Raw genomic sequence first — 19,056 nt, forward strand, 5'->3', positions numbered from 1 at the left:
CTAGGTTCTCTCTGTATATCATTCAAGTAAAATCTAACTCTTTTTAAAGGCACAATCTAACTCTTAACTTCTTTGAGACATTGAGTTCCTTAGTAAATAATTAAGTGTAATATAAATGATATACTTGGAAAGGTTGAGGGACAGATGATGCCTTATCTCTAGGCCTCATTGTACAGATTGGTTTCATTTTGAAAAATCAGAGCTCAGTAATGCTCACATCTTCTAGGAGGTTGGGATAATTTCAGAACCTTTTCCAAGAAATGGATTTATTCCAGAGCCCCTCAATTCTGTCAGGCCCTCCCCAGATTGGATTTAAATATTGGAAATGGCTTGTTTATTTTAAAAGACCTCCAGATTGAGTTAATCTGTTACATTGCTGAGTGTCTAGGAACGGCTCAGGCTGGAGTTGATCTGTCCTCAGGACCTTGGGTATGGTAAGAACCCAAAAGGCTTTGGTAGAGTGGGGCACAGAAATCTATTGACTTCTGCATATTCCCGTCTGTGTTCTTTCATTTGGAAAGTACATAATGTGTATCCAGGAAATTGCTTACTGAATTTCCCAGTGAGTATTAAGTCTGACCATTACTGTTACAGCTTAGGCAGCAGCCAACATCTATGGAGAAGGAAATTGTATTAACTTCTAAAAGTTACAAAGATTTAGTAAATACGATGCATATGGTGTCATCATGATGATAAGTACCACACATATGAATTTATGGGAAATTTGAATATACATGTAAGGTTACATAAGACTGGATCCAACTTTTGTTTCTTTTTCAAAGCATCCTTCCCTAAAACAGCCAAGAGACTTTTAAAACTGAGGGTTCTCTCTTTTTTTTTTTTTTTCCTTCAGTGTCTCTTCATTTCTCTAGGGTCAGTTATCACACTTATTCTTTCATTCTGTTTTTTCTTTCACGGTTTTGATTTTCCTCAGTGGCTGGTAATCCTTAGATGAATGACTGTGTTAAGTAGTGACTGGATCTCCTGCGCAGCTGAATAGGTCTTTTTAACTCCAAGATCTCTCCCTAAAATGATCACTGGATTTGTGTAAGTTGTCGAATCCCACACATTGGCAGGCTTCCCTTTAGAGTGAGTGGAAGGGAAAAGGGAGGCTCACTCTGTAATTGCCAAAATAAGAGAATGGCTATTTGCGGGATAGAAGGACTTTACTATCTTCTGTGTGGGATGACACTGCCATTCCTTTTCCGCCTCTGGTTCGAATGTAGCAGTTATTAACCGTCTCCATGGCTAAAACACCCACATGCTCCATCCTTCCTTGTCAGATGCTCTCATTTTGTTGAGAGAACAGATCCTGAAGCTCCGGCTGAGGCTATCTGCAGCCGGCTGCTCCGTCCACTGCCTGTGTGTGTGCGCGGCAGGGGTGGGAGTGGGCTGAGGCTGGGGTGGGTTTGCTGCTGCTCCGGGAAGAGCGGTTGAGCAGACAGAACTTTCATTACACATCTACTTGCTTAGCCACAGTTAACCACCGTCCACTTCTGCTCTCTGCGTGTTCTGAGTGTGAGCACCAAGTAAAACGGCATTCGGTAGGAGAGGACTGCGGACGCTGCTGAGCAGCATGTCTCTTTCCAGTTCAGAGCTGTGGTTTTGTCTGGGGTTATCGCTAATAAGACCCTGTCTGCTTGCCAGCTTCCTGAAATTCATCCAAAGTGTGGATCTCTTAAAGATGACTCTCTTGTTTTTAGCATTTCCCTGGGTTTACTCATTTTGTGTATTTTTTTTATTTTTATTTTTTTTAAAGATTTTATTTATGTATTTGACAGACAGAAATCACAAGTAGGCAGACAGAGAGGAGGAAGCAGGCTCCCCGCTGAGCAGAGAGCCAGATACAGGGGCCCGATCCCAGGGCCCTGAGATCATGACCTGAGCTGAAGGCAGAGGCTTTAACCCACTGAGCCACCCAGGTGCCCCTCATTTTGTGTATTTTTATTGCTTTGCCCATCAAATCTTATAGAAGAGATGAAACAAATGCATTACCCACTTCATTATCTTATCAGAAAACTTCTCTGTTTTTGATGTAGAAAAGTTTTTGTTTGCTTGTTTGTTTATTGTAGTTTAAAATCACTGATCTTTTTTCTGGGAGATTTTACAAATTTCAAACCAAGTGCCTTTTTTGTTTATATGGTAGCTTTCCCTTTTAAACAATTGTGAAACATTTCAGAGTCTGAAAAGAATGGGAAATAATATTACCAACATGTGTGTATATCTACCAATCAACTTAATAAATAAAAACCCTTCAAATATAGTTAAGGCCTAGTGTATAACCCTCCCCCATCACATTCCCTCCCTCCTTTGCAGAGGTAAGCACAATTCTGAGTACAGTGTTTATTCCAATGCATGTCGGTTTCCTTTTCCATATATGTATGTACCCCTCCCTAAACAATATCAAGTAATTTTTTTGTATGCTTTTAAATGTTCTTTTAAATGTTCACCATATTGTACATGTTTTCTGTAAGTCGCTTTTATTAACACGCTTTGAGATTTGTCTGTGGTGTTATCTGTAGCTCTGGTTCACTAATTTTCATTGTTATATAGCATTCCATTGTATGATTATAATTAACTATTCATTCTACTTATGCCCAGTGGTATTTCCAATTTTTAATTTTTTTTTAAAGATTTTATTTATTTATTTGACAGAGAAAGATTACAAGTAGGCAGAGAGGCAGGCAGAGAGAGAGGGGGAAGCAGGCTCCCTAAGGAGGGACCCTGATGCGGGACTTGATCCCAGGACCCTGAGATCATGACCTGAGCTGAAGGCAGAGGCTTAACCCACTGAGCCACCCAGGCGCCCTTCCAATTTTTAATTATTAAAAAATATCACAAATAACATTTTTGTACATGTCTTTTGGTGAATAGGCATAACAGTTTCTCTGGGACAGTGGCTTTCAGACCATAGTCTATGGTAATAAATAAAATTTACATTAAAACCCAGTTATTAAATACTCAGCTATTAAATATTTATATGGGTAAGTTATAAACAATAGAAGCAGACATTTCATGAAGCTGTATCTGCCCTTGATCTTCTATCAAAGATGTTGGTCTCAACCTACTGAATTGATTTTTTTTTTTAAAGATTTTGTTTTTTTATTTGACAGAGAGAGAGAGAGAGGGAGAGCACAAATAGCCAGAGTGGCAGGCAGAGGGAGAGGGAGAAGCAGGCTCTCCACTGAGCAGGGAGCCCGATGTGTATCTCAATCCCAGGACCCTGGGATCATGACCTGAGCCAAAGGCAGCAGCTTAACCGACTGAGCCACCCAGGCGCCCCCTGAATTGATTTCTTGACCAATGAAAAGTTGATCACAACCTGCATTTGGCAAACAGTGCTCAGTGGAAGAGCTTGGGAGAGGCATTGCTGAGTCCAGGATTATGCTCATTTTGTTTTATCAGATATCATCAAGTTTTGTCCAAAACTTGATACAAAAATTTGGTACAACCAAATTACATTTCTGTCAGCTTTACCTGGGAGTTCCTTTAACTTCACATTTTTGCTGATACCTGATACTGTCAGACCTTTTATTTTTTGCCAGTCTTTTAACTATGAAATTATATGGCATTGAGATTTTAATTTGAATTTCCAGTGAGGCTGAATGCCTTTCATCTTTTTTCTTTCGTGATAAGAGATTGTCTCTCATTTAGAGTGCCTGAATAGTCTTATCCTTTGCCCATTATAATTGCAGGCTTTTTTTTTTCTTTTTCCTCTTGATCAGCGGTATTTCTTTTGTTTCTGCTATATTTTGAGGAAGAGAAGTAAAAATCATCTATAGTTTTCTTTATTGTTTCTGGTGTTTTTGTTTGAAAATCCTTCTTTAAAAGTTAAGGACATAAAGATATTTTTCTGTTACCTGACAGTTTTGAAGTTGCTCTTCCCATGTTTTATCTATTTGGAAATGATTTTTTCTTGTGGTGTAAAATTGAAATCCAGTTTTGTTTTCCTTTTTCTCATATGGATTGCTAATTGTCCCAGCACCATTTATTGAAGAATGGATTATTTTTGTCCTTCCATCTTCCCTTGGCAGTATCTCCCTCTAGCAAATTAAATATCCGCTTACACATGGGTCTGTGCCTGGCCTCTCTGGTCTGTTTGATTGATCTCTATCTATGTTCCAATATAACACTACCTTAGTAACTGTAATCTCTGTTATGTTCTAAGAATTAGTAGCATGAGGTCCCCAATCTTCCTTCCTCTTCCCTAGCCTTCCTTTCTTCCTTAAAAAAAAAAAAAAAAAAATAAAAAAAAAAAATCTTTTTTTTTTTTTTTTCTTTTTCTATATACATTGTAGAAACAGCATGTCAAGTTTCATGAATAATCCTACTGGTCTGTTTGATTGGAATATCTTTGAGTTTGAAGACAATTGACATTTTTTATATTGAACCTTTAATATAATATGGACATGGTGTATTAATATGAAGGCATAATATGAATATAGCATATCTTTCAATTCATATATGTCATTTTATTCTTTTTTTTTGCTATTATAAATTATTTTGATCAGAAATAGTCTGGGTCCTGGGATTGAGCCCTGTGTCAGGCTCCTTGCTCAGCGGGAAGCCTGCTTCTCCCTCACCCACTCTCTCTGTTTGTGTTCCGCCTCTCGCTGTCTCTCTCTCTCTGTTAAATAAATAAACAAAACCTTTAAAAAAGTAGATTTCTTCCTGTTGTTGCCAGTATATGGAACCACAGTTGATTTTGTTTTGTTGATCTCATATTTAGCAGCCATGCTCTGACACTTAATAATTCTAATAATATATCTGAAGGTTATCTTAGATTTTCTATTTAAAAAATCTTAATTTTTTGGGACGCCTGGGTGGCTCAGTTGGTTGGACGACTGCCTTCGGCTCAGGTCATGATCCTGGAGTCCTGGGATCGAGTCCCGCATCAGGCTCCCAGCTCCATGGGGAGTCTGCTTCTCTCTCTGACCTTCTCCTCGCTCGTGCTCTCTCTCACTGTCTCTCTCTCAAATAAATAAATAAAATCTTAAAAAAAAAAAAGTCTGTTTCTAAAAAAAAAAAATCTTAATTTTTTGAGAACAATTGTAGTTTTCCCTTAATCATTACATTTTATTTCTTCTTGTTTGAGCTAGACTGAACTTCCAGTTTGACCATACCTCCAGTACAAAACTGAATAAAGAAGCAAAAATAGGCATCCTTGCCTTATTCCTGATTTTAAAGGAAACGTATCACTAGCTATGTTTGCTAAATGCCATTTATCAGTCTGAAGAAATTATCCTCTATTTATTATGAATGGTTTTTGCATTTTATTAGATGATTCTTATACAGCTCTTAGACTGGTCATAATGGATTTTTTCTTCTTTAATATATTAATTTTGGAAACTATAAAATTTTGTAATGGTAAGTCATTCTAGCATTTTTGATTATTGTGTATTTTATGGGCTATATCCCATATATATTCCTGGATTTCATTTATTAATATTTTCACTATGTTTAGTGAAATTTGTCTATAATTTATTTTGCTTTTTCTTTTCTGGTATCAAGGTCACATTAGCCTCATAAAATGAACTGAGGGGTGCTTCCTATTTTAATATTCTGTGATTCCCTATTTTGGTTTCCTATTTGGTATAAATCTCACTTTATATGAAATTAAAGATGATCTGCTCCTTGTATACTTGGAGCAACGTATCTGTAAAATAGTTTGAGTAGTTTTAAACTATTGACTCAGTAATAATAGTATCAGTTTTGATATGTTATAGTTTCCTTTCATCTAAACTCCCTTTTTTTAGCTGCTCTCTGTTTCATCATGTCCCCATTGTCATTTCTCGTGATGCTTATTTATACTTTATTTCTTAATTAGTATTGCCTGAAATTTGTTTATTTTACTAGTAGTTTCAAAGAACTGGCTTTGGTTTTGTTGAACTTCTCTTATAGCTTTTAAGAAATACTGTTCTAGGGATGCCTGGGTGGCTCAGTCGTTAATCGTCTGCCTTCAGCTCAGGTCATGATCCCAGGGTCCTGGGATTGAGCCCTGCATTGGGCTCCCTGCTCGATGGGAAGCCTGTTTCTCCCTCTCCCACTCTCCCCTGCTTGTGTCCCTGCTCTTGTGGTTTCTTTGTCAAATAAATAAATAAAATCTTAAAAAAAAAAAAAAAGAAAGAAATATTGTTCTTGATTTTTGTTCCCACCTCTCTTATTTTCTCTATTTGCTTTTTCTTCCTAAAGTTTTGTGTTTGGATACTTGATACATTAGTTGTCAGTCCTTTTTAGTTTCTAATATAAGCACTTGCTTAAGACTATAAATTTACCCCTGAGAACCACTTCAGCTTCTTTCCACAAGTTTTGAAATTTAGTATTTTTTTAAATTTTATTTTATTTTTTCAGTGTTCCAAGATTCATTGTTGATGCACCACACACAGTGTGAAATTTAGTATTTTTATTCTAAATATTTTCTAAGTTCCATTTTGATTTCTTCTTTGATCTATGTGCTATTTAGAAGCATATTTGAACATTTTTGATATGTATAGATTGATTATTCTTTTTTTGTCATTCTTTCCTAATTTAGTTGCTTTGTGGCCGGTGAGTGTGGGTTATACGTAATCTGTTCTGTGAAGTTTGTTGAGCTTTGCTCTATTGCCGAGTATGCAGTCAACATTTACAGTCAATACACTCTATCAATATATTTCCTTAGTATGTGCTCAGTGTTTGAAGCTGTTTCTAGGTGCACACAAGGTTAAAACTGATGTATCTTCCTGGTCAATTGTTCCTTTTATCATTGTGTATTAACTGTCTTTATTACCTTCATAGACTAAGTATTTATGAGCATGGACTGTTTGCCAGTCACTGTTCTAACTATGTAGTATAAGTAAAGAAGTTAATCATACATTTTTTGCCTTAACATTCATTTAGTCTAATGTTAATACCAACTTTCTTTAGGTTATTTTTTTCCTGGTATATCTTTCTTAATTCTTTAATCTTTTTTAATTTTCAATTTTTAAATTTTCAACTAACCTCTCTTTTGATTATTCTCTCTGTCCTTCTCTATCTACAAGTCTCTTTTTTTCTGAACCATTTAAGGGTAAAGATGCAGGCATGATGCCCCTTCATCTCCACATACTTCAATGTGTATTTTCTAAAAACAAGAATCCTCTTATATAACCACATTATAGTAATCCAAATCATGAAATAAACATCGATAGGATACTATTATCTAATCTGTAGATCCCATTCAGATTTTCTTAATTATCTCACTAACAAGGATGCCTGGTGGCTGAGTTAGTTAAGCGTCTGCCTTTGGCTCAGGTCATGATCCCAGGATCCTGGGATCGAACCCTGCATTGGGCTCCATGCTCGGCGGGGAGCCTGCTTCTTCCTCTCTGCCCCCCCTGCTTGTGCGCTCTCTCTTTCTCTCTCTCTCTGACAAGTAAATAACATCTTAAAAAATTATCTCGCTAGCGTCCTTTATAGCAAAAGAAAATCCAAGATTATGCATTTTATTCCTGTAGTTATGTCTCCCTAGTCGTCTTTGATCTGCAAGAGTCCTTGCATCATTCTTTGTATGTAATGACATTGACATTTTTAAAGAATAGTGTTTATTATTTTGTTGAATGTCCCTGGGTTTAGGCTTGCTAATGAAGTGTCCTCATGATTACATTCAGATTATGTATGTTTGACAAAAGCAGCAGCAGAAGTGATGCTGAGCTCTTCTCAATGACTCATAGTGAGTTTTCTTTTACTTTAAACCTTTTTCTTATAAGAGTTCACAACTTCTTTTTTAACTTACAAGTGAGAATCTTTCTTCTGACTAGAGCCTTTAGTCTATTGTGCTAATTCTGATTACTGATAAATTTACCACTTTGCTATTATTTCGTGCTATTTGTGCTGCATTTCCTGTGTGTGCATGTGCACCTTACTGTGGGTTGATGGGCTTTTCTCTGTTCTTTCTTATTCACTTTAATGGTTACTCTTAATATTTTAAAATACACACTTGTCTTAAATTATAGAGTTGATACACGTTCCTACCCTCTTCTTATATAAGGACCCTAGAACCATTTAATCCGATAACCCTGTGCCGCTTTACATGTTTTTGTTTCCTAGGCTTTTCTTTTTATCTTTTTACTCCCCAAATTAGATATTTTAATTGTTGGTGTTTTCAGTCAGTGCTTATTTGGATTCGCCCACGTGCTTGTTTGGGTTTACCACTCTTTTGAAAATATATAATTTAGAAAATTTTCCTTTAAAATGACTCTGGTGGTAAGCTCTCTCAGTTTATGTTTGTCTAATAATGTGTTTATTTTGCCCTTATTCATGATGGGTGGTCTGACCTGATTGACAGTTATTTTTCTCACAGGTGTTTGAAGCTCATATTTTATTGTCTTTGAACTCTATTATCATCATTAAACTGTCTACTATCTTTGTTGTATAGGGCCTTCTTTTTCTTTCTCTGGTAGCTTTTAAGATTATAAATTTCTTTTTGAACTTCAGATTCACTAATATGTGTAGGGTGTAGAAGTACCATATTTCACCAACTTGAGATGCACATTTTTCCGTATTTCACCAATTTTGAAATCTGGATATGTTTTACAATGCATGGCATCTTAAAATCACTACTGAACGGGTTACAGCAATTTCATTGCTACATATATGTGAATGTGGTTAAAACTGTTTATACTATACTCATTTTAGTTATTGTTACCACATGTTTTGAGTTTAATCACTGTTCAAAATGTATTTAAAAAGATTACACCAATGGTATACCTACTTGGTTCAGTCTGTTAAATGTCTGATTTCATCTCAGGTCTTGATCTCAGGGTCTTGGGATCAGGCTTCCTCAGGCTCCGTGCTCAGCGGGGAATCTGCTTCTCCTCCCATCCCCCAACCCCTCCCCTGCCTGTGCTTTCTATCTCAAATAAAATAAAATCTTTTTAAAAAAGGGTTACACCAAGATTTGGCATGGGAATGAAACATTTCTGTATTCAAAAAGTCATGAACGACGAAGATATAAATTTAATATTAGTGGAATTTTTCTTCGGAGTAACGACAGCAATTCCACATTTTCTTGCTAATTAACAATCAAATGCTTTAAAAGGAGGAAAACCATGTTTGGCGAAGCTGTGTTAGATTTTGTTGCTGAGATAGATTCAGAGAGTTTGTTTATCACATGCCAAGCAATGCACCTGAAGGCAGGAGAAATTGAGCAAACTCCTTGGAAGAGATGAAAGCATTTCAAAGCAACAAGAAGCTGTGGTGTAATTCACACTGGTGTCTTAGACCATTTGGGTTGCTCTCTATCACAAAATACCACAGACTGGGTAGCTTATAAACAAGAGAAATTTATTTCATACAGTTCTAGATGCTGGGAAGTCCAAGATCAAGGTGATAGTGTGATTGCCTACTGGTGGGAGCCTTCTTTCTGGTCCATAGCTGGCCCCTTTTCACTGTGTCCTCACATGGTTGAGAAGGCTAGATCACTTTTATAAGGCACTGATCGCATTCATAAGGAACCACCCTTGTGGCTTAAGTACCCTTCAAAGGCCCCACCTCTTAATACCTTCACCTTTGGGGTCAGGATTTCAATATATGAATTTGAGGGAGAGACAAACATTGAGACCACAAGTACTGGTGTTTCTTTACTTTTAACAATATAAAAATAGACAAAATAGGTACCACTAGTTTGGAAGAAAATTCTGTAGACAAGGTAGAGCACGCTTTTAGGATATCCAGCATGACCAATGTTGTTGATGGCACAGAAGACAAAATGCGGTAAAAAGCATGGACATTATTCATTGAATAGTGATTCAGAAGTTGGACTCTAGGGGTGCCTGTGTGTGTGTCTCAGTTACTTAAGCGTCTGCCTTGGGCTAAGGTCATGATCAGGTCCGGGATTGAGCCCCACATCAAGGTCCCTGCTCAGTGGGGAGTTTGCTTCTCCCTCTCCTTCTGCCCCTCCCCCTGCTCATCCCCTCTCTCTCTTAAATAAATAAAATATTAAAAAAAAAAAAAAAGAAGTTGGATTCCAAATGTGATGACTTTTTCTCCATACTTTTTATTGAAGTGTAATTTGGATACAATAAAATGCACAAATCTTAACTGTACAGTTCAGTGATTTTTTTTATATAAATGTACTTTTATTTGACCACTACTTAGATCAAGATAGAAAACATTTCTTTCTCTCCAGAAAATTTTCCTATACCCCTTTCCAGTCAGTGCTTTTCCCTACCCTAGAAGTTTCTGACTTCTATTATCATAGATTAATTTTGCCAGTTTTTGAACTTTTCATGAAGTATATATATAAAAAATATGGACTCTTCGTGTACTAAACATGTTTTGATTCATCTGTTTTGTGGTGTGTATCAGCAATTTTTTAAAATGAAATGAGTTGCATCCATTTTCTGATTATAATACATGTGTTTTCATTCTTCTGTTCATAGGCATCTATGAATTTTTTCATTTCAATATTTAGCCCTAACAAATAAAGCTGTTATGAATATTCCTGTAGTCTTTTATTTATACATTCATTTTGGTGGACATGTTCCGCATTTCTCCTAGGTAAATACTTAGGAGCATCACTACTGAGCCATAAGTAGGTGGGCGTCTAAATTTATTAGAAACTGCCAAATAGTTTTATAAAGTGACTATACCATTTTACATTTCAACAGCAATAAATGGGAGTTCTAATTGCTCCATATCCTTGCCAACATTTGATATTGACAGTCTTAATCATTTTAGTGATTCTGTGATTCTCAGTGTGGTTTTAATTTGCAGTTCCTTGATGAATACCTAGAATGGTGAACATCTTTTCAAGCACTTTTAGGCCATTCCAACATGTGAAGTATCAGTTCAAGTCTTTTGCCGATTCAAGAGAAAATTATTTTATCTTTTTATCATTGAACTGTAGTAGATCTATATTCTAGCTTCTGGTTCTTTGTCTGGTTTATGTACTGGTGTATTTTCTGCATGGCTTGCTTTTTTGCTTTTTTTAAAAATTATTTTTATTAATATATAATGTATTATTTGCTCCAGTGGTACAAGTCTGTGTAGATCATCAGGCTTACACATTTCACAGCACTCACCATAGCACATACCCTCCCCAGTGTCCATAACCCAACCACCCTCTCCCTACCCCGCTAACCCCCATGCTTTTTTGCTTTCTTAATAATGTTTTTGATATGTAGAAGCTTATGTTTAGTGAAGAATGGTTTATTAATTAGTTTTCCTTTATCATTAGTTCCTTTTTTGTTGTGAACAAGGCATCTTTGACTATCCCAATATCATAAATATGTTCTCCTCTGTTTTCTTTATAAAGGCTTAAAGTTTTACCTTTCACTTAGGGTCTTTGATCCATCTTTAATTAAATTTTGTGTATGATGTGAGGTAGGGATCCTGGTTAATTTTTCCCATATAGGGATATCTCTTTGCTCCACACCTTTTGTTGAGATCTTTCTTTACTCATTGAATTGGTATTTTTGTTGGAATTGAGTTATAATCAAATGAGTCTTTTTGTGGAACTTTTCTTCTGTTCCATCTCTTTGTATATACCATTATGCCAGGACTACACTGTCTAACTTTATGGTAAATGGAGATATTTTGAAGTTCATTTTTAAATTAATTTATTTTACTTAATTTTTTTTTTTTTTTTTTTTTAGATTTTATTTATTTATTTGACAGACAGAGATCACAAGCAGGCAGAGAGGCAGGTAGAGAGGCAGGCAGAGAGACAGGAGGAAGCAGGCTCCCTGCTGAGCAGAGAGCCCGATGCGGGACTCGATCCCAGGACTCCGAGATCATGACCTGAGCAGAAGGCAGTGGCTTAACCCACTGAGCCACCCAGGCACCCCTATTTTACTTAATTTTTATATATGCATAAGAATGATATTTGATTTTAAATATGGTTAAATAAATCTAAAAGAACTCTGAGTAATAATGAAATAAAAATTCTAAGTGATATTTTATTATTGGTTAATTACTTTATTATTGGTATCACCAGGTGTTACTTAAAATAATTTTAAGATGGTATCTTAGATTTGATCAAATATAGTAAGTTTACTAGCATACCTAATATTTGTCTTTCCTGAATAGTAGATTCCTATCTTTCATTAATTATGGGAACATACAGAATCTTTATATTTTCAAATATTGCCTCCTTCCATTTCTCTCTTTCTACTTCTTAAACATCTACTAGGTATAGTATGGACTTTCTTGTTCTATCCCTTTTTTTCTTAAAATTTCTATTATCTTTTTTCTCTCTGCTACATTTCTGCTTCTTTCTACTTCTTTAGTGCTATCTGCCAGCTGTCTTCCTCAGTTTTGTCTAGTATGATTTTTCAGTCTGACTTTTTAATAATGACCATAATTTTTTGTTTTTAGAAGTTCTACATGATTTTTTTCATAAATGCCCAGATCTCCTTATTAATAGTATCTTATATTTTTTCATGTTTAGATTTCTTTTATTTCTCTAATAATTTTAAACATAGATCTTCCATAGCCTTTATCCAGTTACTATATTTTCTTAATTTTTGAGCAGTTCTACATTTGCTGCCTGAAGTTTCTGCTGACTCTTGCTCATACTAATTTTTTCCCCATAGGTTAGTAGCTTGGGATAGTCAGAATGCTGTAAACCCTGAGTTGAGTTTTGTGTCTTTCCAGAGAGTATTGCCAGGAGTGTTAGGGGCATGAATGCCAGGAATCATTTTTTATGATGAATCTTGTTAGATCATGCATGTGATGGAAATATGAACTACAAATTCAAGTAAGGAAAGGCCTATGATTATGGAATTGAGGTCTTTTCTCTTTCTCCTCATATCTGTTAAGTCTAGCTCTCCTAGATTATAAAGACTGGAAATCTCCATAGCTAGAGTATCAGTGCTTGCTTACTAGTCTGGTTTTTAGTTTCCTCCTTTCTTTCCCCATGGGGATTAAACTGTGTGTAGAAAAAAAATCAGACTGGAGAAATAGCTTGCAACTAGATTGAATATATATATATATGTATGCCTTTGTTAACAGAGCCAGAAAATAGACTTTTTTATTTTTTAATTTCTTTAAAGTTTTATTTATCTGAGAGAGTGAGAGAGAAAGAGAATGCACATGGGGGGAGGGGCAGAGAGAGAGAGAATCTCAAGCAGACTCCCCACTGAGCACAGGGCTGGATCTCATGACCCTAAAGTTCATGACCTGAGCCAAAATCAAGAATTGGATGCTTAACTGACTGAGCCACCCAAGTGCCCTGAAAATAGACTTTTTTAAATGGGCATGTAAATGTATGATTGGACTTGATATGATGGCTTGCACATATAATTTCTCAAAGGATATGTTTCTATGTCAAAAGTGATGGCTGTAGCTAGTAGTTATTTTGGAATTAAATCTTTTTATAAAAAGGAGTACTTTTTTGCTTTTTTTCAAACTTATTCAGTGCTTAATAAATCTCTTTTCAGTTCTCAAAATAATTACTCTATATGTTTATGTATTTATTTTTATTAATGACAGAATAGGTAACAAAATGAGAGTAGCTGTGATTTTTTTTTAGCCCTCTTTGTCCTACTTGATGCATGCCAAAGCCTCCATCTCTTCACCTTTCTTCCTTATTCCTCTGTAGGAAGCTACTCCAAAAATAGCTTCAGTAATAGATGTTCTACACATGGTCAGATTGCTGAATCATTTAGTTCTTTTGTGAAGTTTAAGAATATGGAAAATCATGTCTGAGCAGAGTAGGACAAGCATGTTTCTCAAATGGCAAGTGACTGTTCTTTTGAAAAATAAAGAATTATAATCCTCTCAATAATCTGTAGTCATTTTAAGTCTAATTTTAAAGGATTATATTTTTATATTTTTAATATATATATATAAAATTGTTTTGAATCTTTGAATGTAATCTTAGAATTGTGTTTTGTTAAATATAAATTGAGACTATGAGGAGATTAATAAAACACAAAGTATAAATATTCCCTTATATGTAAATATTTTATTTTATCTTCTTTTTTCTCATCTTAAGTATGTTAACATTGTTGTTTCTTTGCAACAGCTTCTCTGTCTGTGAAATAGTTCATGAATTTATGATATAATAGATTAGGATTGCCCAGCACAGCAACATGAGCTTTGCAAATATTGCAAATATTGCAAATATTGGACTATGGTATTAAACCATAAGATGTCATCCTAGGATTTTTCCTAGACTCCTTCCGATGGTGGATCCCCTTCCTGGATCTTACGAATCTCCATCTTTGGTTTCCTCTCTTATATTAGAGGAGTCATCTTCCAGTGGCTTCCAATGAGTCTTTTTTTTTTTTTTTTACTGTAAATAACTCACAGATAATTGATAAATATGTTTTCTTTTTGTCTATTGTAATGCTAGAAATTCATTACAGTGTATATCTCAAAATCACTAGGAAGATTATAGTTGTAATTTTCTTATAGAAATGGAATTTGGAACAACAAAAATGATCGTGAGTATTTTGCTTTTTAAAATTCTGGAAGGGCTATCTACTTAACTGGTTATAGGGATATATGTAGTTAAATTCTGAGTTTTAGTTTTTCAATTTGTTGTAAATAGTTGACAAGAGGCTCTGTCTCATGACCCTGCTATCATGACCTGAGCCAAAAATCAAGAGTTGGATGCTTAACTGACTGAGCCACCCAGGTGTCCCTGTTGTAAATATTTTTTATAGCTCTATCAAGTAGTGACAGCTAATGATTTTGAAAATTTGATAAAGACTTCTGTTAAAATTTTATTTCATGAATGAAGATAAATACAAAACATTATAATTTAATCAAATAAACTTTAAAAAAACCGTTAATCACAAATTACAGCCTGATGAAGTTTCTACTCCAATAGCAAAAACCTGTCTTGAAAGGAGTGTAGGGTGTCTGAAGGTGGTAGGCTGGACCTCAGGGAGGCAAATGTGTTTTTTTTTTTAAGGTGCCTTGATTTAAAGGAGATCCTGGCTGCTGCTTCTCACCTTCTCCCAGTCAGATGTCAACAAACAATGCTTGTACCCACAAATATCACAGGTGGATTTCAGGAAGAATTTGGGGGAAAAAACCTGAGAGTACGGAGATGGCTTTCAGTTTGGCTATGACCCATACTTTTAGAGCCCAGATAAGAAGCAAGCCACTATTTCTTTGGAAAGTAGGGCCCTGGGATAAGTTGAGACCTACCACTGGCCCATCACTCCTCCACCCCACTTCCCTGTCATTTCTGGCAGTATCAGAGAGAGGAAGCTGTAGAGATGATTCAAGAAGTTGGCCAACATATAGAGCTTATCACCCACTGTGGGGAATTTGGCTGCCTTCCTGTTTTCTGCAGACTTTTTCCTTGGCCATGGTTAAAAAACTCTAAAAACCTCTTACTCAGATCTATGGAATAGGCTTTTCAAGGGTGGCCTGAGAATGGTAGTGCCAACTGAATGGTACACACAGCCCGTGTTCTGATCACTGGCCGTTGTATTTGTTTGACACTGTTTAGGGTCTGCGGGGTTAAGGAAGTGTTGGAAAATGGTGCACAGGGAAGCTCCATGGGAGAATGTCTTAAGCCAGATTCATTTCTCCTATGCCCGCTCAAAAACCAGTGAGATATGACTGTGCTACAGTTCGATCACTTTTATATTTTCTTTGTATAACAAGCTTTCAAAAATCAATAAGTGAGGCATTTTTGGAAGCACAAGTCTTGGCTGTCATTTTAATGCAATTGTCTTAATTCTCACTAAGGTCTTGGAAATGGTAGTTTTAAAAGGGAGGAAGGAAAAGAGGGAGGAAGAAAGATAATGACTTACAAAAACAGTGAAACAGGTTTTGATTTGGTTTTAAATATTGGGCACAATAATATGTAAAATATATATACTTACATTAGCATTGTTCCAATTCCTATAACTAGGGATTATGGTGATATTGCCCTTAAAAATGAAAAACATTTCTTGTACATCTGAAAATAATGTTACACTGTATGTTAATTTTGCTTCAAGAAAGAATCAGTCCTAAGCAATAACAACAACAACAACAACAAAAAAGCAAGCAAGCAAGCAGTGTTTCCTGAATATTTAGACTCCATATTAACAGCAGATATTTTAGCTGGGCCATCGTCCAGCAAATTAAAATGAGTTTTGAAAAAAAAATTTAAATGAAAAAAAGAGAGAAAAAAAAACATTTTATATGAGAAGTGCTAGTATGTAGAATTTTAACGGAGATCAGGATAACAAATCTTGTCCTGTCTCAGCCTCTAGGGCAGTATGTAATCATGGGTCACCTTTCCACCCCACTCCCACCCTGCCTGGCAGGAGCCTCCGCTGTTTACTTCTCATGTGCATAATGAGGGTTTGACTAGGTAATCAGTAAGCTTCTTAAAGTTCTGTTACCCTGGTATGTGTCAGACTTTTAAGAAATCTGTGTCTTTTCTTTTCATTTAATGAAGTTAGTAGCTTGTATTTATCTTGTGTTTTTCTTTAAAAAGATCACCTGAACCAAAACATCTCAATATTTGCTAAGGATAAAACTACATTTAAACAGCCGTGGTTTACTCTGGGATGCTGTACCTAAACAGGACAGGGGTGATTTCCAATTGTAAGAATGTCTGATGTTTGCTTAGATTAGAAATTGCCCTTCAGTGATGCTCCTTATGATCTGCTTTTTATTTTATGGGGGAATTGTCAGCATATTGGTTCATTTATAACGGGGTGGTGAGTTTCCAAGGGTTTGAGAATAGCGAGGGAAATTGCTTTGAAATTCTCAGCCCTGTTGTGAAAGCTAATTGCATACATTTAAAATTTAAAACACTCGAACAGCTTCCTTTTAAAAGTGATTTTTTAACAAATGTTTGATCATACTGTATTTGTGCTACAGTTGAAATGCTGAAGTAGCATTTTGGCTTCTTTCCCAAAAGCACGCTTAAAGAGGCTAGCAGCAGCATCTCTCCCTGTTCTCCTCAGTGCTTTTTACCTTGCGAGTGCTGCAGCTCGCTCTGCGGAAGAACTGCCACCCTCCCATTTAATCTGCAGTGGAGAAGAATGGAGCTCAATGTCTGGTAGCAAACAGTGCTCTAGCAAGGTTGCAGGAAACAGAAGGGAATATGTATTGCAACAGCTGAACAAGAAGACATGTATGATAGTTTTTTTCTTTCCGCTGATAAATTTTTGCTTTCTGTTTCCTTCTAGAGAGATGTGGATAATTTGCCCTGCCTCCAACGTCTGTTTCTCAGCTTCAACAATATCTCTACGTAAGTGGAAACTCCCAGTTTGTCATTTATTAATAACCTGGCTGTTTGGGTTCTGGTGCTTTAAAGGAGGATTGTGGGGCCACAGGACAAAGTTCTTCATGGAAAAACAAAGCTCTGGTGCGGATGAGAGACTCTAAGGCTAAAATGATGAAATTAGTATAGCATGTGCTTTTTATTTAATTACACTTTAGGGTTGCTCTTTTGCAAAATGTGTCTGTGGAGATGTCAACATATATTTTGCTGTCCTTTGCTTGACACTTATGCACCAGTCAGTTGAATTAGAATTTCTTCCGTAAATTATCACCTACAATCTGTGTAGCTCCTAAGCAATTTTGATACAGCAGACTATGTTTGTCACTGAGCCTCTTGCTAATTGGGCCGTAACTTCCAACTTGCTATCCCTACTTGGAACTATTGCTGCTAAGAAACAGTATATCAGAGTCTATAAATGCATACATTTTGTTTTCCAAAGACCTGAAACATATCGTCCTTTACAATGTGATGCTGTCTCATTCAGTGTCAACGTGGAAGATTTCAGAACTAGAGCACAGAGACAGGCAGTCAGGCTTTTCGAAGCAAAAGGACCTCTACTCCTTCCCTCACTCTTTCCTTCTCCTCTTTTCCCCCAGCCACTCAGTTTGAACTATGCTTTGTAACTGCTCCTCTGTTCTTTAGTTTCACTTCAAGGCTGTACTTTGCACCAGCTTTTGTAAGAATTAAAACTTAAGTATAAAAGAGTTCAGAACACGTATCTTCCTGAGCTCAAGGTCTGTGCTTCTGAAAATTAAGAACCAGTTTAGGGGCACCTGGCTGGCTCAGTCAGTAGAGCATGTGACTCTCAATCTCAGGGTCCTGAGTTCAGGTCTCCCACACTGGGCATAGAGTTTACTTAAAATAAATAAATAAACCTTAAGAAAAAAAAGAACCAGTTTTGTTTTTGTGCATTTTTTTGTTTACATATTTTTCCTCCCCTAGCAGATCTAAGTGCTAACTCCATATCTCTGTGCTATCTCTAAAAGCTAGAGATTAAATCCAGAAAGTGAACTTTGCATATAGCATTATTTCAAAGAAAATACCCTCACTCTGTTTTTCTTTTCTCTTCTGTGGAAAAAAATATTGAAGTTTCCCGAAAGACTTTTCATATTCTTTTATGGTGAGTGCTGTTCCAGTGGTCTTTCCATCTTGTTGGGGAGGTAGGATCTATTTTCAATGACAGTGGTAGGGACATTTAATTTTTTTTTAGGGAAATTCTACCTAAAGACCATTAGCCAATATTTTGAGAAGATGGTTTCTCATCCTCACAATATTTGCTGTTTAAGGTGCTAGAAACCCTTAGATTCCCCCAGCTTATGGTAGAATGCATTACTTTTGCTTCTTGCCTTGATTGTGGGGAGTATTTAAAGAGAGATACCGGGGCGCCTGGGTGGCTCAGTGGGTTGAGCCGCTGCCTTCGGCTCGGGTCATGATCCCAGGTCCTGGGTTCGAGCCCCGCATCGGGCTTTCTGCTCAGCGGGGAGCCTGCTTCCTCCTCTCTCTCTGCCTACTTGTGATTTCTCTCTGTCAAATAAATAAATAAAAAATCTTTAAAAAAATAAAAAAAAAATAAAGAGAGATACAAGTTTGGGTATATCAGGGCTATGATGTTCCCACATCCCCAGGATACTTGAACTTATGAACTCTGGCTCTGTGTGGAGTTGGTTTAAATTGCTTATACATAGGAAATTTTCTTCCCAACCTGGAAAGGACTTTTACCCACCCAGAAAAGTAAAGATATGATTAATGGGATTAATGTTGATAACTTTCTTTTTTAAAAAATATTTTTAGTTTTATTTCAGCCATGGTAGGTTTTCTTTGAGCTGTGAAAAGCCATGCTACTTGGTAATAAACCT

At 36.2% G+C, this 19,056-nt stretch overlaps 1 protein-coding gene across 2 annotated transcripts in view; it reads left to right on the top strand.

Moving 5' to 3' along the window:
* Positions 1–19,056, top strand: part of LOC111153209 (leucine rich repeat containing 49) — a 155,583-nt gene that overhangs the window by 30,694 nt on the left and 105,833 nt on the right. For both annotated transcript variants that reach the window (XM_022512090.1, XM_022512089.1), the window contains one exon: positions 17,106–17,167. In XM_022512090.1, the coding sequence (XP_022367798.1) occupies positions 17,106–17,167 (62 nt within the window). The remainder of the gene's footprint in view (positions 1–17,105; positions 17,168–19,056) is intronic.

The sequence above is a fragment of the Enhydra lutris genome, unplaced genomic scaffold (genome assembly GCF_002288905.1).
Source record: "Enhydra lutris kenyoni isolate GAN:26980312 unplaced genomic scaffold, ASM228890v2 scaffoldscaffold31, whole genome shotgun sequence".
Lineage (NCBI taxonomy): Eukaryota > Metazoa > Chordata > Mammalia > Carnivora > Mustelidae > Enhydra > Enhydra lutris.